At 37.5% G+C, this 23,634-nt stretch overlaps 1 protein-coding gene across 2 annotated transcripts in view; it reads right to left on the reverse strand.

Annotated features, from left to right (window-relative positions):
- Positions 1–23,634, reverse strand: part of TMEM209 (transmembrane protein 209) — a 42,441-nt gene that overhangs the window by 16,395 nt on the left and 2,412 nt on the right. For both annotated transcript variants that reach the window (XM_023207859.1, XM_023207858.1), the window contains exons 4-9: positions 23,081–23,212; positions 22,399–22,640; positions 12,728–12,929; positions 5,338–5,513; positions 4,349–4,420; positions 1,824–1,920 (exon numbers count right to left, since the gene is read on the reverse strand). In XM_023207859.1, the coding sequence (XP_023063627.1) occupies positions 1,824–1,920; positions 4,349–4,420; positions 5,338–5,513; positions 12,728–12,929; positions 22,399–22,640; positions 23,081–23,212 (921 nt within the window). The remainder of the gene's footprint in view (positions 1–1,823; positions 1,921–4,348; positions 4,421–5,337; positions 5,514–12,727; positions 12,930–22,398; positions 22,641–23,080; positions 23,213–23,634) is intronic.

The raw sequence follows: 23,634 nt of genomic DNA on the forward strand, positions 1-23,634 counted from the left end.
CACTCTGTCTCCCGGGCTGGAGTGCAGTGGCCGGATCTCAGCTCACTGCAAGCTCCGCCTCCGGATTTACGCCATTCTCCTGCCTCAGCCTCCTGAGTAGCTGGGACTACAGGTGCCCGCCACCTCGCCTGGCTAGTTGTATTTTTTTTAGTAGAGACGGGGTTTCACCGTGTTAGCCAGGATGGTCTCGATCTCCTGACCTCGTGATCCGCCCGTCTCGGCCTCCCAAAGTGCTGGGATTACAGGCTTGAGCCACCGCGCCCGGCCTTTTTTTTTTTTTTTTTGAGACGAAGTCTTGAAGTCTCCCTCTTGTCCCCCAGGCTGGAGTGCAATGGCGCCATCTCGGCTCACTGCAACCTCCGCCTCCCAGATTCAAGCGATTATCCTGCCTCAGTCTCCCAAGTAGCTGGGATTACAGGCGCCTGCCACCACGCCTGGCTAATTTTGTATTTTTCGTAGAGATGGGGTTTCACCAGCTGGTCAGGCTGGTCTCGAACTGCTGACCTCAGGTGATCTGCTCACCTCCGCCTCCCAAAGTGCTGGGATTACAGGCGTGAGCCACCACGCCCAGCCAAAAAAGACATTTCTAAGAAGATATACAAATGACTGATAAACACATGAGATGTTCAACATCAGTAGTCATCATGGAAATGCAAATCAAAACCAAAATGAGATACCATTTCACACCTACTACAGGATGACGATAAAACATATGACAAGTGTTGCAAGGATGTGGAGAAAACAGAACCCCATACATGCTGGTGGGAATATAAAATGGTACAGCTAGCTGCTTTAGAAGAGTCTGGCAGTGCCTGAAAAAGTTAAGCAGTTATCGTACAGCTCAGCAATTCCATCCCTAGGTATATACCCAAGAGAAATGAAAACATAGGTCCATATAAACACTTGTATGTGACTGTTCACAGCAGCATTATTCATAATAGCCAAAAAGTGCAAACCACCTAAATGTCAATCAACTGATGAATAAGCAAAATGTAGTAGATCTATTTTGAGTATTATTCAGCAATAAAGAAAATGATGTAGCTGGGCCCGGTGGCTCACGCCTGTAATCCCAGCACTTTGGAAGGCTGAGGCGGGCAGATCACGAGGTCAGGAGATCGAGACCATCCTGGTTAACACGGTGAAGCCCTGTCTTTCCTAAAAATACAAAAAAATTAGCTGGGCATGGTGGCAAGCACCTGTAGTCCCAGTTACTCAGAAGGCTGAGGCAGGAGAATAGCATGAACCCAGGAGGTGGAGCTTGCCATGAGCTGAGATTGTACCACTGCACTCTAGCCTGGGTGACAGAGCAAGGCTCTGTCTCAAAAAAAAAAAAAAAAAAAAGATGTAATGATATATTTTACAACATGGACAAACCTTGAAAGCACTAGGCTCAGTGAAAGAAGTCACAGTCATATTCATATTCTGTGATTCCATTCACACGAAATATCCACAGCAGGCCTATCTATAGAGACAGAAAATAGACTGGCACTTGCAAAGGGCTGGGAGGAATGTATAGAATGGGGGGGTGACTGGTAAAAGGTGGAGAGTTTCTTTTTCAGGTGATGAAATGTTTTAAAAGTGACTATGGTGATGGTTGCATAACCCAAGACTTGGGACTGTACATTTTAAATGGGTAAATTATATGGTAGCTAAATTACATCCTGATAAAGCTGTCACATTAGAAAAAACAAACTAGATTACAGACATTTGGGGTTTTTCACCTCAAGGTAACAAAATAAGTTAAGCCGTCCATTACAAGAAGAAGTTTTCCACTTGGTAGATTTACTAATAGAAATCCAACACTGGGCTCCGTTTCCACATACCTCCTATCTGTAGCTCTGGACAACCCATTCGTCTCATCTGTGTGCTGACAGACTCAATCTCTTGAACAAGTGGCACTAATATTGTCTCATTGATCCACTAGGAAGAAATAAGGTACAGATTTTGGATACATAATTCCAAAGCAGCTCTCAAACGATTACTTTCTTTTTTATAAGCAACTCTAAGAATTTTTTTTTACTATCTTATAGTTGAATATTAAAAGAATCATAAAGTATAGTGAAAGAGAATGAAAGTAATAGCTACCAGAAATCAAGAGATGGTTAAATAAATACGCCACTGGAGTGTAAATTAACTAAATTACATTCCTTTTTATTTTTATTTTTTTGAGATTGTTGCCCAGGCTGGAGCGCAATGGCGTGATCTCAGCTCACTGCAACTTCCACCTCCCAGGTTCAAGGGATTCTCCTGCCTCAGCCTCCTGAGCAGCTGGGATTACAGGCACCTGCCACCACGCCCAGCTAATTTTTTGTATTTTTAGTAGAGACGGGGTTTCACCATGCTGGCCAGGCTGGTCTTGGACTCCTGACCTCAGATGATCCGCCCACCTTGGCCTCCCAAAGTGTTGGGATTACAGATGAGAGCTACTGCGCCCGGCAACTAAATTACATTCTTAAATAACGTGTTTTTTTTTTTTTTTCATGGAAAAAAAAAAACTTAGTTATATGTTAAATTGTTCTTAAAATTTTCTGATTATTATGTTTAGCTAAAAGGATAATCTTCAGTTTACATTTGTAGGGTAGCTATTCACACATTTATTAATGTAGTGTTTATACTGGTTTGCAATCAGTAAGACAGTTTCTCAAACTAACTGCTTAACTCTCAGCAGGCTCACCCAATTCCCTAGCCATGTGGAAAAACAGAGACTTATTACATTTGAAACTGGCTTGTGAATATTTGAATATTACAATATTACTTTAGGACTGGGACTTTCAAATGCCTCTTGCATGGCTAATGTAAAACTAATGCTGGGATGTGAAAAGATTGTCTAAGGATACATCCCATCTGATCTGTGTGTTGTTATTTTGTGTGTGTGTTTGTAGCAACTTCAATTACCACTTCTGTTTCCATGCTTTTGTTTATCCATAAAATAATGAAAAAATGTTTCCGATGAAATACGATATAAACAACTGAAATAAAAACCTGAGAATTTAAAAGATTTTTTGTAATCCATGTAAGGAAGCAAATTTCGATCCACTGGCAAGACTTGAACTGAATTAACATGAAGCTATTTACAGGCTTTATCCCACTGAGTGTGATTATTCATATGTTTTTCTGCATAAGTATTAATGTGGTTGATTACTGGGTGTTAACTAGACTCTGGTGTTATAAAATATACAGTACAGGTATACATGTATTGCTTTAAAAAAAAATCCAAAAACTCTACATTTCATAGCACATGGTAGCCTAGGGACTTCAGATGAGGAAATGTATTTGCATTTCTTCTAAGTAGCTAATACTCCGTCTGACTAAGACTTCATATTTTAAACATGTTAGCATTTTTAGACTAGCCTATAACAGAAACTACAACAAACTTCAGTTCCAGGAGATGATTTCACTTATTTATTCTTCCAACATTTACTATATGCATCTTAATTTGCCAGCCACTCTTTGGCCGTAATGAAATCATCTAACATGTCCCAGAGAGAGGTCTAGGCCCCACCCTTATAAATTCTAATTGAGTAGGTCTAGGATTGGGTTCAGGAATTATCTGTAAAATGTCATCCAGGTTTCTGGTTCAAGAAAGTAGGCTACCATTTTTTTGCCCCTCTATTTTGATATCCTATTTAAATAACAGTAAAAGGATAAAAAATGAGCACAAGTGATTTCAAAATAGTTCTAGAAGATGGAGAGTGGATGGATGCGTGTTGAAGGATGAAACAACAGAAGCAGCAGCCCCTTCAGAAGCTAAGTGGAGCTCCATATAATGGAAGGGGAAGTCCATATGCCTAACAGAACCCAGGACACACAGGTACTAGACAAGGTGGGAGGAAGACGTGGAGTTGGAAATAGGGAACTAACTCACTCTGTATATGGAAAAGCTGGCCCAAGATTAGAGGGTTCTTCTCTAGAAAAACAGAAATCACAATCTACTTTGAAATAGCTTCAAGCATACGTTGTCTTATCTCTCTAACTCTTTAAGTTTTCTGAGGGCAAGGGCCTCATTTTTGTTTCCCCTCACAATTCTAGGTACATAAAAGGCTCCAATAGAAAAGCTCTTTGGAAAATAAAATTGAGAACTGGAAACGGGAGGATCTTAATAACTAAACATATTATTCCTTTATCTTCTCAAAACCTATCAATTCACTCAATATGGAGGAAGAAAAAATCTCATGAAAATAAATACCATACAGTAACAGTCATGTTTATCCTTACATATGTACCATTTATACTGTACCTTTATAACTGTAATATTCTAATTTATAATGAACTCTAAATGATATTCCAATAACATGCTTTGCATATTAAGAGGCACTAATATTGTCCAAAGAGTAATGTCAGAACTTACATTTCTAAATTTAGCTGTCCATGAATCCATATGATCAAGAAGTTGCCTATTCATAGCCACTCTTGCCCAAACCTATAAAAATTCATGTTTAAAATGAACAATCAGTGAGGAAAAATCTTGCTAGAAATCATCATTCTTTCTCCCATCCTAAAAATATTTAATGAACTTAGAAAAGTCCCAGACATCAATATTCATCTAATTAATATTCAGTAATTTTCTTATTACTCACTTATAAATGCTGTTCACACACAGATTTATCTTTAAAAGTTCCTTACATTGGTATGTGTAAAGAACATTTTTTTCTTGCCTTTGTTTTTTTTTTTTGGAGATGGAGTCTTGATCTGTTGCCCAGGCTGGAGTTCAGTGACGCAATCTTGGCTCACTGCAACCTCTGCCTCCCAGGTTCAAGCGATCCTCCTGCCTCAGCCTACTCAATAGCTGGCACTACAGGTGCATGCCACCATGCCGGGCTAATTTTTGTATTTTCAGTAAGACAGGGTTTCACCATGTTGGCCAAACGGTCTCTATCTCCTGACCTCGTGATCCGCCCGCCTTGGACTCCCAAAGTGCTGGGATTACAGGTGTGAGCCACCTCACCCAGCCCATTTTTCTTGCTTTTAAGAACAAAATAAAAATTCCATATTTGGTATTGAAGTGATGAAATTACTGACAAATGTTCTAATCCAAATATATTTTAAAAGCAAGACTTCTGTACGTACAATTATATACCTGAGAGCTTTTTTATAATCAATGTAAAAATATGTTTCAGGCAGGGCACTAAGGTGAACTGTGTGTCATAAAATATATGATATAATTTAGTTTTTAGTTTTAGGTACACTAAGACAGGAGCTTTCCCACTGCTTAATGTGTGCCAGATTTATATTTCTGTCCAACAGAATGGAATATTACAGAAAATATGTTCCAGAAGTAGAACACTTTCTAGCAATGCATAAATCATAAATATTAAGTCACTTTTATTTTCCACTTACCTCTTCTGCAGCTTGTTTAGAGCTGAGATCGGCTTCATCTTTGTTAGCACATGGGGCCTGAGACCTACAGGCAAGCTGATACTGAAACTTCTTTAAAGTTTGTGCATAATCCCCCATAGAACGACTGTAGTTCCAGAAAGTAGGACTGCTGGAAGGAGAGGTAGAATCTGGGCTCCCTAGAATTAATTGTGAAGATAAACAGTATCAGTGTGTTGTAGCAATTCTGACATCTAGAGTTAACACTTGTATCTAGGCAATGGCAATCCAGGAATCAGAAGACCAACCCTCAAGGAGATTCTCTTCTCCCTAACATAATTTTCTCTTTAGAGAACACAGTCAGCTTGTGATTAACAATTTAAAACAGTATTTTCTAAGCTGTATCACTTTAAGAGTCGTAAGAACAATAAGCAGTCAAAAGGAATCTGTCTAGTTTTGTTGGAAAATTAAGCTCGTTTCATTCTCTAAGACTTTTAAATCATTTAGTAAGAAACAGACAAATTTCTTTAGGAAATAAATAGGCTAAGCAAGTTGTTTGAAGTTTCTAGAAGCTCCTTCTGAATGGGATAACTATAGCCTCCTACTAAAAGATTACTCTCCTGGTAACAGGCTAAACGTATTTGTCCCTGTACTTCACTGTTTTATTTAACAGCCTGTGGTAATTCCTGAGTTGTATTAAAAGACTATCTGATGGTTATCCTTCTAAATTTATAAATTTACTTTTAAGAAATGTAAAAAAAAAGTTATATTTAGGAATGTACTCCTACAGAGGCCTCTGAACCAGGATACTCATCACACTTCAGGGTTATAGTTTTTGTCTGTTTTCTCAAATAGAATTGAGTTCCTTTAAAGCAGGGAGTATTTTTTTTTCCCTAGCATCTAGCATAGCGCCTAAATAAATAAGCAAGTTTTTGACAACAATTATATGGTATTTATAAAGAGCTTATATTTTCAGAGTTTAACTGATATAAAAAATATCAATTGGTAATTTATACCCTTCAAACAAAACTCATAAACAGAAACAAGTTTTTTTTTTTTTTTTTTTTTTTTAATCTTAGCAGAATTCTGAAAGGAATGACTGGAAAATAATAAAACTCATTTTCCTTGTGTTTACAGGCACAAAGAATTAGAAATCATCAAAGGGATATGCAGCAATATTTCAATTAATCAAAATTTTGAAGGTTAGCTAGTAGGAGCGTTGGTGAACGTCGTATGCTTCATCCTGGCATAAAAAGCTACATACAGTAAAGAAACATCACACTTTGTATGAAATAATGGCACAACTGACTTTAGGAATGAATTAATGTTAAGAAAAGCAGTTGCCAACCAACACAAATGATTTAATAAATAGAGAACAGAAATGGAAAGAAACATGGTCATAACAGAGCATAAAGTCATCCTATTTTGATTAATCACTGCGATTATTAACTTTAAGAAACATAAGTTTTCTATGAAAAAACCTGTATTTGAGAAAAATTTCATTGAAGATTGGCTTTAGATAATGAATAGAAATAGGAAGTTCTAGTACCTCTGGGCATTAGTCAAAGCAAAGAAAAAACGTACATAGCAAGTAATGACAAAATAGGGCCTTTCCATGGTGCATACCACCACCACCACAATAGCACACAATCTACAGCAGGAGAACCTCCAAAAACTAAAAGTCAAAGCACATGGAGATTTGGAAATCTGGCAACACAGCAAACCAGACAACCTAAAACATCTCCCACCATAAATATCTAAAAACATTTATTAAATAAAATACGTTCTTTAGGCTGGTGCGCGGTGGCTCACGCCTGTAATCCCAGCACTTTGGGAGGCCGAGGTGGGCAGATCACTTGAGGTCAGGAGTTCGAGACAAGCCTGGCTAACATGGTGAAACCCCGTCTCTACTACAAATACAAAAATTAGCCAGGTGTGGTGGTGCACGACTGTAATCCCAGCTACTTAAGAGGCTAAGGCAGAACTGCTTGAACCCAGGAAGCAGGGGTTTCAGTGAGCCGAGATTACCCCATTGCACACCAGCCTGAGCAACAGAGCTAGACTCCATCTCAAAAACAAAAAAAAAAACTCAATCTAAAAAACAAACAAAAAAAATTATTAAAATGAATAATGGAGCTTGCAAAAAAGTAAGGCTATGAATAGCCAATGGTTAAAAATGAAAAGAGAATTAAAAATCAAAATAGCCTGTAAGAGGATGCTGTGGCTGCTCTAAAGAATTTTGTAGGCCTTGAGAAATCTATTAGCTTGGAATTCATTGCCCAAGTGGGAAATGGAGATAAGGATTTGGGCCCATAAGAGGTAGAGAGTTGGGATGACACCTTTCTCTACCCCTAGTCCCTGCTGCTGGTAGAGGACCAGGAATCTCAAAGGGCCACATTCTGAGTAGATAAGAAAAAAAACTGTTCAATGGGACCAGGAGATAATGAAAGCTTGTCTGTCACAGGTTGTTGGGAGATTAAAAAAAAAAAAAAGAAAAAGCACCCCGAGATTTAAAAATCATAGATACATCTTCACATGGGTTTAGAGTGCCCATTTATATTACCTGTGAGGTCCAGGAATCTCTTAGAAATTACTTAAGTTAGCTCAAGGTCAATAATACTCCTAAAGCACCTGACAGAGGCAAATACAAAACAGCTAGGAAGAGACAAAGCTTCCATGCAGCCAAGATAAACTTACCAGAAACAAATAGAAATTACATCAAATACAACGAAACAAGCCTCCGGGCATAACAACTAACAAGACAAAAATGGTCAGTATTTAACCTCCAAGAACTTTAGATAATTGAACTATTGGACAAATAACTTTAAAAAAGTGTGTTTAAGCAACTGAGACAGAAAAAGGAACTGAAAACATAAGACTAAAAAATATTCTACAAAAACCTGGCATATTTGAAAAGAACCAAATAAAACTATAAAATGAAAACAAGTGGCTGAAATTAAAAAAACTCGATGAATTAGTTAAATAACAGTTTAGACATTACTAAAGAAAGAGCTCATGAGTCCACAGTGACTAAACCAAAAAAGCTGGGGTTGGGGTAAAACAGAATGCTCTTCTTTAGAGAAGAACACCAAACTATGAAATGTAGAAATAAATAATTAGAAAATCTCCACTTTAGCCAGGCATGGTGGCTCATACCTGTAATCCCAGCATTTGGGAGGCCAAGGCGGGAGGATCACGAGGTCAGGAGATCGAGACCATCCTGGCTAACACGGTGAAACCCCGTCTCTACTAAAAATACAAAAAATTAGCTGGGCGTGGTGGTGGGTGCCTGTAGTCCCAGCTACTCGGGAGGCTGAGGCAGGAGAATGGCGTGAACCTGGGAGGCGAAGCTTGCAGTGAGCCAAGATCGCGCCACTGCACTCCAGCCTGGGCGACACAGCGAGACTCCGTCTCAAAAAAAAAAAAAAAAGAAAGAAAGAAAATCTCCACTTTATAATCACCACTTTATCAAGGGCAAGGATCATCAATACATGCTAAAATCACTAGGTAAAACGCTGTTACGGAAACAGAACATAAAGGGAAAATCATGAAGAAATCCAATTGCTATCACTTTAACCAAGTGATCCAATTTTATTACACATCACCGACAAAGAGACAAAGCAGCATCATGCATCTCCTAATGTCATACACTGAAAAGGACATGCCACCACCTATGTTGTATTCTTGCCAGAAAATAATATTTAAACAGAATCTAATAGTAACAAAATGATTAAACAAATCTGAATTTTCAAAACAATAGCCTGGTGTCTTCAAAATGTAAATGTCATAAAAGAAAAAAGAACACACACAAAAAAACCCCACAAAACCCAAACTATCCAAATGGTTTAGATTTAAGGGGACAACAGAAGCACAAGTAAATGCAGTATGTGATACCTGATTGGATCCTGCATCAGTAAAAGAAAAAAAAAAAAGCACTGTAAGGGTCAGTATTAGGTCAACTGGGGAAATGTGAATATGAACACCTGTAGTATTTTAAGCATGACAATCATATTGTAGTTATTTGGTTTTTTTCTTTGAGACGGAGTCTCGCTCTGTCACCCAAGCTGGAGTGCAGTGGTAAGATCTTGGTTCACTGCAACCTCTGCCTCTCGGATTCAAGCGATTCTCCTGCCCCAGCCTCCACAGTGGCTGGGATTACAGGCTCGCATCACCAAGCCCGACTAATTTTTTAGTAGAGGCGGGGTTTCATCATGTTGGTCAGGCTGGTCTGATCATGAGGCTCCTGACCTCGTCGTCCACCTGCTTCAGCCTCCCAAAGTGCTGGGATTACAAGTGTGAGCCACTGCGCCCAGCTCACATTGTAGTTATAAAGGAAAATATCTTGTTCTTAGGAGATGCATGTGAAATACCCAGGAATGAAGTGGCAGGATGCCTGCAAGTTCCTTTCAAATGATTCAGCAAGAAAGTGTGCATGAGAGAGAATATGAGGGCTGGTTTTTTACTACTGGAGAAAGTTACAAATATGAAAAGCGGGGAGGACAGAATAAACTGTATAGCTGCACTGGAATTGGAAATAACATTATAAACTTGTGTTTTTTTAAAAACATAGAGAGAATAATACATATAGATGTGTGCATGTACATATATCTGTGTATGTGTCTATACGAATATTTCCTAGAGGACCTGGAGTAATGATACCTCAATAACAACAGTGTGCCCAGATATTAATTTCTAAGTATCATTCTCCATTAAAAGGAATCAGGGCTCTTAGAGAAACAGACTGACTCTGGAGCTAGCCAGGGACAACACAAAATGACATTCTGTGGTGCTAGAAAGGTGGTAGGGGTTGGGGGATTAGCTCAAAGAATGATGGTATCATGTCAAAAGAACAGAGAAGTCAGCTTACAGAGGATCCCACTAGCCCAATCTGGGACAATCTAATTATCAACATAAGTGATATGATTAGGGAGAAGAAACCTTTATCTTACAGAATACCAACAAATAAATGTAAGAGGTGGCTACACAATAATGTAAATGTACTTACCACCACTTAATTAAACACTTAAAATGGCTAATATTGGCCACCACACCAGGCATGGTGGCTCATGGCTGTAATTCCCAGCACTTTGGAGGCTGAGGCAGGCAGATCACCTGAGGTCAGGAGATGGAGACCATCCTGGCCAACACGGTGAAACCCCATCTCTACTAAAAATAGAAAAAATTAGCCAGGCATTGGTGGCAGACGCCTGTAATCCCAGCTACTTGGGAAGCTGAGGCAGGAGAATCGCTTGAACCTGGGAGGCAGAGGTTGCAGTGAGCTGAGATCTACCACTGCGCTCCAGCCTGGGCGACAGAGCAAGACTCCATCTCAAAAAAAAAAAAAAAAAGGTTAATATTGTAAATTTTATGTATACTGTATTAGTTAAAAAAAAAAAAAGAAAAATGTTAAAGGAATAAATAAACATAGAAGAAATGATGAAATTGGAAAACCCCATGACAACCAACATAGTAATAATTTTGAAAATAATCTTAAAAGGATGTTAGAACTAGTAAGTCAAAGTTTGATGGGGTCAGGCACAGTGGCTTACGCCTGTAATCCCAGTATTTTTGGAGGCCAGAGTGGATGGGTTGTGTGAGCTCAGGAGTTTTGAGACCAGCCTGGGCAACATGGCAAAACCCTGTCTCTACCAAAAACACAAAAATTCGCATGGCATGGTAGCACGCATCTGTAGTCCCAGCTACTCAGGAGGTTGAGGTGGGAGAGGCACCTGAGCCCTGAATTCAAGGCTGCAGTGAGCCAAGATTGTACCACTGCAATACAGTGAGACCTATTCTCAAAAAAAAAAAAAAGTTTGATGGGGACCAAATATTTATGTAGTTTTAGATAAGTAGCTTCCCACAAAATACTTATTTATCATTTATTAATTTGCACAAAATACTTAATTTTCGAAAACCTATGGGCACAGAAGGGCTAAAAGAATAGCGATATAGATATACCAGACAGATACTAACCAAAAAGAAATTAATATAGGTGTGTCAATGTCAGACAAAATAGACTTTAAGGCAAAAAGCCTAAGAGATAAAGATAAAAGGCATAATTCATCAGAATGATATTCACAATTCGGAATTTACATGCATGTAACATAATCTCGTATGTATATTTAGCAAATCTGACAGAACTGTGAGAAAACATTTAATGGAAGACAATCAATGGGAGCTTTTGGCATACTTTCTTAACAACCAATAGATCAGGCAGATAAAAATTAGTAAGATAAAGAATTTAAGAATACCATCAAGAAGTGTGACAGTGAACAAATATAGAGGCCCAAATTTAGAGACTCTGCATTCTGTTCAACATACCAAAGCCATTTACAGAAAAGTGATCACATAGTAGACCTAAAAGCAAGTCTGAAACGAACAAACACAAAATTGATAGGTATAGATCAGATTCTCTAACCACAGTAAAATTAACTTAGGAGGAAAAAAAGGTAACCAAGCCTTTTCAGGCTTGAAAATTAAAAGCAACACCAATAACACTTCCAAACAATAATAATATTACTTCTAAATAGCTCCTACTGGGTCAAAGAATAAAAGTGAAGTCAGAAAATATCTAGGTATTACAAACATGTGCCAAGGATACATAGGTTCTTTGTATTATATTCTGTATTAAAGTTTCAGTAGACTCAAAATATTTCAAATTTTTTTTTTAAAAAGCATGTATCAAAAATAAGAAGATAATATTGACCAGTTTCTGTAATATCTGTGGCACTTTCAGGCAAAATGAAATTAAAAATCACTGGTGAGACTTCAAGCAACACAAAGAGCCATGGTCCAATAACCAGCTTCCTTAGTAGCGCCTAATATGCTTTCCATGAAAGTTCCTGACCGGGAAAAATCATTACTCAGTTCAATAACCTAATTTGGTTTCAAATAATTGACTCTGTAATAATCAAATCCACCCCAAACAGATTAAGATCTGCTAACACTCTTTCCCAAGGTAAACTATAGGCTTTACGGAAATACTAAAACGCAAGTTTTAAAATGTTCTGAAACACAGCAGAGCTTCTCAAGTGAATACATGCTCTCTTTCGGCCCGCTCTGCCACACCAACCTTCCAAAGGACTACCTGAAAAGAGACAGCTATAATTTGAGTAAGTTTACTATGCACTGCTTCAAAACATTATTTTGTAGCCTCAACTTTAAATAGAAATTGTAACTTACATTATACAAAAAAGCTTTCAAACTTACTGTAAGTTCAAGATTTCTTAGTTTAGCTATATTTCACTTCTTAAATTGTGAACTTAATTCTAACTGCATAAAATTATGCTACATATAAAGTAAAAAAAGTGCTAACAAAGTATGTTAGTATGGATATTAAAATAATGAAAATAATAGGTTAAGGATTAAGTGACACCAAAATTATGTATAGTAGATATAAAGAAAATATAGGTACCCAGCTTAACCCTATGCTGTTTCTCCTCTTCACTTCTAAGAAAAGTATCCAAAGTCCGTAGGTCGGTCATGTAGTCTTCTTTGTCAGTAGGTGAGTTGTAGACGGTAGGTGAAGAACGGTAGCGAGATCTCAATCCACTGCTCTCTACTGGTCCAACAGTGGTAGGGTATGGAGAAGGAGGAGACGGGCTAAAGCTTGCCAACTATACAAAATAAAAGATCTTTACGTTATTTTTCTTTAATTGAAATTCATTTTGTTTTGGTTTTTGACTTAAGTAAAACATCTGGTAGAATGGCAAAAATCCACAACACTGACAATATCAAATGCTGATGAGGTTGTGGAACAACAGAATCTCTCATTCTTTGCTGGTGGGAATGCAAAATGATACAGCCACTTTGAAACCCAGTTTGGCAGTTTCTTACAAAAGTAAATATTCTCTTACCATACGATCTAGTAATTGTGCTCCTTAGTATTACCCAAGCAGTTGAAAACTTACATCCACACACAAACCTGTACGTTTATGGCAGCTTTATAATAGCCAAAACTTGGAAGCAACCAAGATGCCCTTCAGTAGGTGAATGAGTAGATAAACTGGCAAAATTAGGTAACGGAGTATTACTCAGCACTAAAAAGAAGTGAGCTATCGCTGGGCACAGTGGCTCACACCTGTAATCCCAGCACTTTGGGAGGCTGAGGCGGGAGGATCATCTGAGGTCAGGAGTTTGAGACCAGCCTGACCAACATGGAGAAACCCTGTCTCTACTGAAAATACAAAATCATCCGGGCGTGGTGGCTCGCACCTGTAATCCTAGTTACTCGGGAGGCTGAAGCAAGAGAATCGCTTGAACCTGGGAGGTGGAAGTTGTAGCGAGCTGAGATTGCGCTATTGCACTCCAGCCTGGACAACAAAAGCAAAACTCCATCTCAAAGAAAAAAAAAAAAAAAAAAAAAAAAAAGAAAAAAAACCGAAAAAACAACATAAAAAAAAAAAAAAAAAAAAAAAAAAGAAGTGAGCTATCCAGCTACGAAAAGACATACAGGCATCTTAAAATGCATATTGTTAAGTGAAAGAAGCCAATCCGAAAAGCTACACAGGTATGAGTCTAAGTACATGACACTCTAGAAAAGGCAAAACTATGGCAGCAATAAAAAAATTAAAAAAAACAGTGGTTAACAGGAATTTGGAGCAAAAGAAGAATGAATAAGTGGTACAGATTTTTTATTCTGTATGATACTATAATGGTGAACACATCATTACACATTTGTCCAAATCCATAGAACGTACAACACCAAGAGTGAACCCTAATGTAACCTATGCACTTAGGGTGATAATGACGTATCAATGCAGGTTCATCAGCTGTAAGAAAGATACCACTGTGAGGGGGTATACTAATCCTCGGGGAGGCTATGCGTGTTAGGACAGGGGATGTACATGAGATCTCTTGACTTTGCTGTGAACCCAAAACTGCTCTAAAAAATAAAGTCCATCAAAAAAAAAAAGTAACTCATGGAGCCTAGGAGTTAGAGGCTACAGTGAGCCATCACCATGCCACTGCATTCCAGCCTGGGTGACAGAGCAAGACCCTGTCTCTTAAAAAAAGAAGTAACACATGCATATTTTTAAAAACAGAAAGTGTAAATAAAATAACATCTGTAACTGTGCCACCCAGAGATAATATAATCCTTTTTCATATTTTATGTATTTTAAAATCTCTAAAATACACACAGCTTTGTCAATGTTATATGAAGATAGCTGTACATAAATCTTTGAATTTCTGATGGCTTCCTTTAACAGATTCCTAAAACTGAAATTATTTGGTGAAAGCATATTAACAGTTACTTGATATACAAGAATTTTAAACACTGGACATTTAATTTGCATTTCCCTATATTTATGATGTTAAACACTTAAAAAATACAATTACTGGTCACTTGGATTACTTATTTAAATGTTTACTCAAGTACATTTACAATTTTTTTCTATTGGGGTCTTATGACCACTTTATATTAGCTTGCAATAAGTTAAAGATTAATTAACTTATAATTGTTTAATAATAACCTTGTAATTGTTTAATGCTGTTTGAAAATAAAAATGTTAATCCTCTTCCACACAGATTTCTTTTATTTTTAAAATTAACATATTACATCCTTATATACACTATATCCGGGCTATTATTGCATTAATTGGCCTATTTTTGCCTAGAGGCCATAATATTTCACTTATTAAGTTTTAATGTCTATGGGGAAGTATCCTGTTACTCAAAATTTTCTTGGCTCATTTGTTTTTCTATATTAACTTTAAAATCAATGAGTAACTTGCATAAATCTATTTTTAAAAAATGGTAGACTGGGACTAATTAGAATTGCATACACCTTATACATTAGCATGTAGGGAGAAAATCTTTATAACAATATCTTTTTATCCAAGAACATTTTCTCTCTCTTCGTCTAGCATCTCTTATATTTCTTGGCAATATTTTGGCCCCACTTCTAAAGCTCCATCTTGGGATCTTATGTTTTTTAATCAATTATGAAAGGAATTTGGAAACCCCTATAGATCTAACTAAATAATGCTGGCATATATATAACCGTAAGCTATTGATTTTCAATATTTACCGTGTATCCAGCCACTTAACCAAAGTTTTTAATATTAAAATGGGTGATTTTAGGAAACAGCTTTTCAAACTTTGGGTTTTAAATGAACTCCTGAATATAATGTATTAATAGATCTCTTGCATTGTTAGGATAAACTGTACCTGGTTATCAATTATTCCTTAAAAGTTATTTTGAAAAGAAGAAAAAAAAGTGTAATTTCTGTGAATTCAAACCATTATTTAGTTTACAACTTTCACATTGTCCTATTTATTTTTAAGTTTTTTTGGTTTGTTTTTTACAGATCCCAGGGGGAACTATTTTGTGCTTTAAGTTTTATTACATTCTATAAAGTAAAATAGGTAGTGGTGTTCTCATGTTTTCTGTATCTGGTAATAATTCATATTGAACACCAAGTATTTAGGCAATCATTATATATGTCAGACAATGTGCTAATTATGCTTAATATATACAGTCTTACTTTATCTTTTCAATAACAGGTACACATGATTACTATATTTGCCTTATGAGTTTACATAACTTGCTGAAGATCATATCAGGATTTCACTCCTGTTTTCTAACTCAAGTTGATGTTAACATGTTGTTTTACTGGATCAGAATTAGCTGTTCATACCCCAGCAAAATATTAATAACTTTTAGAAGATGGGTAAAAGATACACAGGAGTTCACTATATTAAAACTGGTCTCCTCATTTTTGTGAGTTTGAGATTTTCCACAATAAAAAGTCTATAAAGTAACTGTTTCTTCAAAGTTTAAAAGAACTCAATAATAAAACTTAAGGGCCCTACAGTCTTCTGGGGATGTATGTGATGTATCGTTTTTAAATTTTCTCTCTCATTTTGGTTCTCTACTTCTTAGCCAATTTTTGGCTTTTTTTTTTCCCCAAGAAAAGTAATGTATTTCATTAACATTTCTAAGTTATTAGTTTGGCTCAACAGACACTGATGTAGCATCTATATCCCATATACTGGGCTAAGGAAATAAAGATGAATAAAAACACATAATCCTGTGCTCAAGAGGGTTACAGTCTAGAGGGAAAAAAGTGAACATTATTATAGACTGAATGTCTGTGTCTTCCCCAAATTCGTATGTTGGAGCCCTAACCCCCAATGTGGCTGTTTTTGAAGTAAGAGGATCATTAGCCTAAGTTAGGTCATTGGAGTGGGGCCTTGTTCTGACAGGCTCAGTGTCCTTACACGAAGAGATACCAGAAAGGGCACGGGAGGGCAAAGTGGCTGTCCGTAAACCACAAAGAGCCCTCACCAGAAGCCAAACTGGCAGGGACCTTGATCTCAGACTTCTGGCATTCAGAACTATGAGAAAATAATTTCTGTCAGGCCACAAAGCCTGTGGCATTTTTTAATGGCAGCCCAAACAGACTAATACAAGCAACTATTTTAAAATACTATGCTTTGTTTGATATATCATTATGCAAATATTCTAAGGTGGGAATGTAAGTAGCTACAAACCATAGTATGGGGCCAAGTGCGGTGACTCATGCCTGTAATCCCAGCACTTTGGGAGGCTGAGGCAGGAAGACTGCTTGAGTCGAGATGTTTGAGACCAACCCAGGCAATATAGCAAGACCCCATCTCTACCAAAACAAACATCATAGAGTGTTTCCTCAAAAAATTAAAAATAGATACATAAACTCTACTTCTTAATACATACCCCAAAGAACTGAAAGCAGGGACTCAAACAGATAAGCTATACAGCCATGTATACTGCAGCATTCACTCTTCACAAAAGCCAAAAAGTAGAAGCCATCAACATATGAGTGGATAAACAAAATGTGGTGTATACATACAATAGAGTATTATTCAGCCTTAAAAAGGAAGGGAATTATAACACATGCTACAACACGGATGAACCCTGAGGACATCATGCTTGTGAATAAGTCAGTTAAAGGACATATACTGTATGATTCCACTTACATGATGTACTTAGAGTATCAAATTCAGAGACACAGAATAGTGGTTGCCAGAGACTTAGGGGGTGGAAAAAGAGAGTTAACTGTTTTCAATGGGCACATTGTTTCAGTGGGGAGATGAAAAGTTCTAGAGACGATGATGGTGACAGCTGCACAATTCGAATGCATTTAACGCTACTGAACTATGCACTTAAAAATGGTATGTTTTATCATCATTAAACAAACAAAGGATGATGTTAAGAGTGTTTTCAGCAGAGAGAATAACTTAAAAGATGAGTAACAACACAGAGACATGAAACGTTACGGTAATAGCTATTCTCTGCTCTTACCATAAAACGTAAAAATATTCATTTTGGTTTAAACTTCTCTGTATCCTTTTCTAAATCTTCCATTTCAATTTCTCCTTAAGTCTATGTCTTATTTGCCCTGCTGATTTGACAGATTTGTCTATTTTATGGGATTTCCCATGCACACAGAAAAAAGGTCTTAGATAATAATTCATTAACATTTGCTTTTATCATTTAAAAAATAGCTTTATTGAGATATAAATTCACATACCACACAATTCACTCATGTAAAGTGCACAACTCAATGTGTTTTAGTATATTCACAGGATTATACAGCCATCACAATCAATTTCAGAACATTCTTTTCCTTCCTCCCACTAAAAAAGAACTGATCAGATATCAATCTCCTTTTCTCCTTCCTTTCCACCTCAACTTTAGATAACCACTAATCTTCCTGTCTTTATAGATTTGCCCACTCTGAACATTTCATATAACTATAATCATATAATATGCGTCTTTTGTGACTGGCTTCTTTCATTAGCATAGTGTTTTCAGGACTCGTCCACGTTGTACCACATATCTATCATTTTTTCTGTATCCTCCTTGTTATAATTTTATAATTGACCTGAATTCTTAGTACATCTATTTTTATTTTTTAAAACAAAAATGGGCAGGGCGAGGTGGCTCATGCCTGTAATCAGAGCACTTTGGGAGGCCGAGGTGGGTGGATCACTCGAGGTCAAGAGTTGGAGATCAGCCTGGCCAACATGGTGAAACCCCATCTCTACTGGAAATAAAAAAATTAGCTGGGCATGCTGGCGGGTGCCTGTAATCACAGCTACTCAGGAGGCTAAGGCAGGAGAATCGCTTGAACCCAGGAGGTGGAGGCTGCAGTGAGCCGAGGTTGCACCATTGCACTCCAGCCTGGGCGGTAAGAGTGAAACTCTGTCTCAAAAAACCTCCCCAAAAAACAAAAATAAAAACATTTAACGTTAAGAATTTACCACTGCATATAGCTTTTACTATATCCATAAATTCTGATACTGAAGCATTCTTGTTTTCCTAATTTTAATTTAACCTAATAATTTGGTGAGTATTTTAAAATATTTTAGTGGTATTTTTCAAACTTTTATTTTTAATTTCTAGTTTTCTTTTTGTTTTGGTCAGAAAATACAACATGTACAATTCCATGACCATCTCAAATAGAACAGTACAATATTCAATAGTATTCTTATGGAGGTTGTCTTATTAAATTTTATTGCTCCAATCTTTTGTGTCCTTATTTGTTGCCTACTTTATCAGACATTGATAATGCTAAAGTCTTCCAATAGAATTGTGTGTATTGATTTCATTTTTCTAAAGGTTTTTGCTTTACATTTTATGATGCTGTATTATTCAATATACAGGGATTGGGATTGTAACTATTTCATCTTATGTATTATTTCTTCCATCAACTTAAAATGACCTTTTGTCTCATATAATTCTTACGCCTCTGAAGTTATACATTGTTAATACTACCACCTTATTTTTATGTTTTCCTGATATGCCTTTGCCACCTTTACTTTCTTTTTTTTTTTTTTTGAGACAGAGTCTTGCTCTGTCGCCCAGGTTGGAGTGCAGTGGCACGATCTTGGCTCACTGCAAGCTCTGCCTCCAGGGTTCACGCCATTCTCCTGCCTCAGCCTCCAAAGTAGCTCGGACTACGGGCGACCACCACCATGCCCCGCTAATTTTTTGTATTTTGTTTAGTAGAGACGGGGTTTCACCGTGTTAGCCAGGATGGTCTCGATCTCCTGACCTTGTGATCTGCCTGCCTCAACCTCCCAAACTGCTGGGATTACAGGCGTGAGCCACCGTGCCCGGCTGTCACCTTTACTTTCTTTTGATATTTTCCTGATACATCTTTTAAGATTTAAAAAAAAGAAAGATTGGCCGGGCGCGGTGGCTCAAGCCTGTAATCCCAGCACTTTGGGAGGCCGAGACGGGCAGATCACGAGGTCAGGAGATCGAGACCATCCTGGCTAACACGGTGAAACCCCGTCTCCACTAAAAAAATACAAAAAATTAGCCAGGCGAGGTGGTGGGCGCCTGTAGTCCCAGCTACTCAGGAGGCTGAGGCAGGAGAATGGCGCGAACCCGGGAGGCGGAGCTTGCAGTGAGCTGAGATCCGGCCACTGCACTCCAGCCTGGGCGACAGAGCGAGACTCCGTCTCAGGGAAAAAAAAAAAAAAAAAGAAAGATTACTAAGGTTAAAAAAACTCAATTCATTATTTTTTATCTCTAATTTGTAAATATAAAGATATACAAGGCAGAAGAAATGACTGGAAAAGAGTAGGTACAAAGGGAGAGTTAATGTAAGAAAAAAATTATTTCTTTAAGAATAAAAATTATACTTGATATTTTGGTGTTGTCACTTCTTTTGTACAAATAGAACATAAGCTTGATTTATCTGTTTTTGAAGCAAAAATGCAATAGTATTTGATATTTTTTGTTTTAACAGTCCACAATGAAACTGCTACACACAACATTAAAAACATAGCAAGTAAACAGAATCACCCAGAAGACTCTAATACGCAAAATCACATGTAATACAAAGGAGACTCCAAGTCAATTAAAGGTAAAAATAATTTATGATATTGGGACAACTAGTTATCAATTTTAGCATAAAATAAAAATGAGTAAAATTATCATCTTATACTATAGTGGGGGGGGGAATCAATTCTGAAAGTGAGAAAATTTCTAAACTTAAAAACAGAGCAAACCACAAGGAGATAAACAGATAAGACTATTAAACATTTAAAGTTTCTGTGTATATATATATTTTATACTCTATAATTAAATAGCAACCCAAGAAAAAAATATCAGATTATACAGACCCAAAAGACAAGTGAGTAAAGAACGAGAACTTCCTGATTTAGCTATGTGGCTTTGAAAGAAATCTTTGTTAAAAGTTACAATAGACTATTATCATGTTTCTTTTCTTTTCTTTTTTTTTTGCTCTGTCACCCAGGCTGGAGTGCAGTGGCCCGATCTTGGCTCACTGCAAGCTCCGCCTCCTGGGTTCCGGCCATTCTCCTGCCTCAGCCTCCCGAGTAGCTGGGACCACAGGTGCCCGCCACCATGCCCAGCTATTTTTTTGTATTTTTTAGAAGAGACGGGGTTTCACTCTGTTAGCCAGGATGGTCTCGATCTCCTAACCTCGTGATCTGCCCGCCTTGGCCTCCCGAAGTGCTGGGATTACAGGCGTGAGCTACCACACGCAGCCTGTCATGTTTCTTATTAGCAGAGATCCTTTTTTTTTTTTTTAAATTAACTTGATGGTCAAGAGTGAGGTAAAACAAATTCTCTTCTACATTTCTGTGACAATGTAAATTGGTACAGTTCTTTTGGATAGACACTCCCATCCCAAATTTATGAAGAATTTTATGTACAGGGCTATTTAGTACACATTAAAAAGTTTTTTAAAAATGAAAATGACTTAAATATTCAAGAGTAAATTATGGTATATCCATTAGATGAGTATTAAATAGCCATTAAACAGATTATTTTTGTGCGGCAGGACTATAATAATTTTCCTTCTATTTTACTTTTCCAATTTTCTTTTTTTTTTTTTTTTGAGATGGAGTCTCGCTCTGTCGCCCGGGCTGGAGTGCAGTGGCCGGATCTCAGCTCACTGCAAGCTCCGCCTCCGGATTTACGCCATTCTCCTGCCTCAGCCTCCTGAGTAGCTGGGACTACAGGTGCCCGCCACCTCGCCTGGCTAGTTGTATTTTTTTTAGTAGAGACGGGGTTTCACCGTGTTAGCCAGGATGGTCTCGATCTCCTGACCTCGTGATCCGCCCATCTCGGCCTCCCAAAGTGCTGGGATTATAGGCTTGAGCCACCGCGCCCGGCCCCAATTTTCTATAAGGATCATTTAGTATCATCTTGTGAAAAATTATTTTTAAAAGTCACATTTACCTATGAGTTATGAATTTTCACTACATATATACTTTATCATAAAAATTTAACTTGTACAAAATTTTCAAAATTCTATTACCTGCCAAAATTAATTTTAATATTGGATAACCAGTAGTATGGAATTTCGTTACAAAGAAATATGTAAATGGATAAGGGCAGACAGTGTGTCCGGTTCATCTCCAGAGACTCCTCTTTTAACTAGCAGCTATAGAGATGTCAGTCCAACACAGTAGCGACAGCATCTGAAATGACCACTCTTCCTTCAACGCCCCTCTTATAGTAATAGTTTTATGCTTCAGGAAGGAGTCAAAATTTCAATTTGTCAATCCAGTTTCTATTAATCCTAAAAATTAGAACAAAATTTCACATTACTGTGGGAGTGGGAATGAAAATTCCCACTATTCCATGGAAAGTGTCCATACTCAAGAATCATTTGTACTCATTGGGAAAAAAAAAAACCAACCATGTGACAATCCCAGTTTTTAGCTTAGAAGACACTCCAACATGATAAAACACACTAAAACTCTAAAAGGATATATAAAGGCCTCACATGAAGAAGGAAAGAAAGAGGGAAAACTTGAGTAAAAGCAACCAAAGTAAAAAATCATGGTTTCAACTTGCTTTAAAGACTTCTGAAAGATCGTAGATGGTGAACCTAAGTTTGTTATCTCTGCAAATGCTAATTTTTTCTGTTTAAGATGCTGTGTTTGAGATATTGTGTTTTTTTTAAAACTAGATATTCTTGGTTTTTAAATGGGTGTTCTGGGCAAGTCAAGTCTCAGTTTGCTCATTGATAAAATAAGTTTTGACTCATTAGGTGATTTTTAGTATACCTCCCAATTCTAAAATAATGTGACTAGACAAGAGAAGACAGTCATTACCTTATTATAACCACTGACAGGCGAGTAGGTCACTCCAGGGCTATAAGAACCACTGCCACCTGAGGACAGACCTTGCAGCTGAGGACTGTAACCAGTCATACAGCTGGTGGTGAACTTGGGACTGGTACTGGGTGAACGAGATGGGCTATAACTCAACACACTCTGACCCTGAATTGAAGGGGAAGGTGGAGCAGGAGGGATTTGGGTTGCTGCCAGATCATGTGGAGGAGTAGTCTGTACAACTAGAAGGAAAAAAAAAGCAACATATATGTATGTACATACAAATAAAATTATATGAAAATATATTTAAGCAACTAAGTCTTTTTCTTCAGGGAAAAAAGTTAACAGAGTTACTTGGTTGTTAAATCACAGAATGTATTATTACCAAAGGACACAAATTAGGTGTTTACCATTTTCAGAGTGCAAAATTAGAAACTGGTTTCAACTCAGCAAGTCAGTCATTTAATTTTAATTGCACCTGAACAATGGAACAAACTTACATGAAATAGTTGACTGTATACAAGAAGGAATGACAATCATTGGTCATAAGACAATTTATTGTATCCTGCTTAAGATAGCTGATGTCCCCTCCAGCTCTGAGTCTACGAAATGGGAAAATTAAATTGAGAAAGATTTATTGTCAACCTTTTCCCCACCTTTGCAAGAGATGTAAAACACTCACCAGCTGTTTTCAACCCTAAAAGCGTTTGCTGTCCAGGACTAACAACCAGACTTGTTGGTGCCACAGTATATTTGAAATATCTCCAAAAATCAAATAAGGCATTAAGGCTGAAGAGAGATGCAAGAGCAAGCTCTGGAAGAGAACAATTTTTTTTTTTTTTTAATAAAAGGGGGGTGAGGAGGGCATTTATTGGAGAACACAAAAACCTTCTATACTTAGCAAACTAACTAAAATTACCTTCTTATTCTTACCTTCTTATTCCTCATAAAAACCATAACTTAACGAATGTCTATTATCTGTAGGGCAGCTGGGCATGGTGGCTCATGTCCATAATCTCAGCACTTTGGGAGGCTGAGGCAAGTGGATCACCTGAGGTCGGGATCAGCCTGGCCAACATAGTGAAACCTCATCTCTACTAAAAATATAAAAACTAGCCAGGTGTGGTGGCGCACACCTGTGGTCTCAGCTAGTTGGGAGGTTGAGGCAGAATTGCTTGAACCTGGGAGGTGGAGGTTGCAGTGAGCTGAGATCCTGCCACTGTACTCCAGCCTGGG

This window comes from Piliocolobus tephrosceles, chromosome 8, assembly GCF_002776525.5.
Source record: "Piliocolobus tephrosceles isolate RC106 chromosome 8, ASM277652v3, whole genome shotgun sequence".
NCBI lineage: Eukaryota > Metazoa > Chordata > Mammalia > Primates > Cercopithecidae > Piliocolobus > Piliocolobus tephrosceles.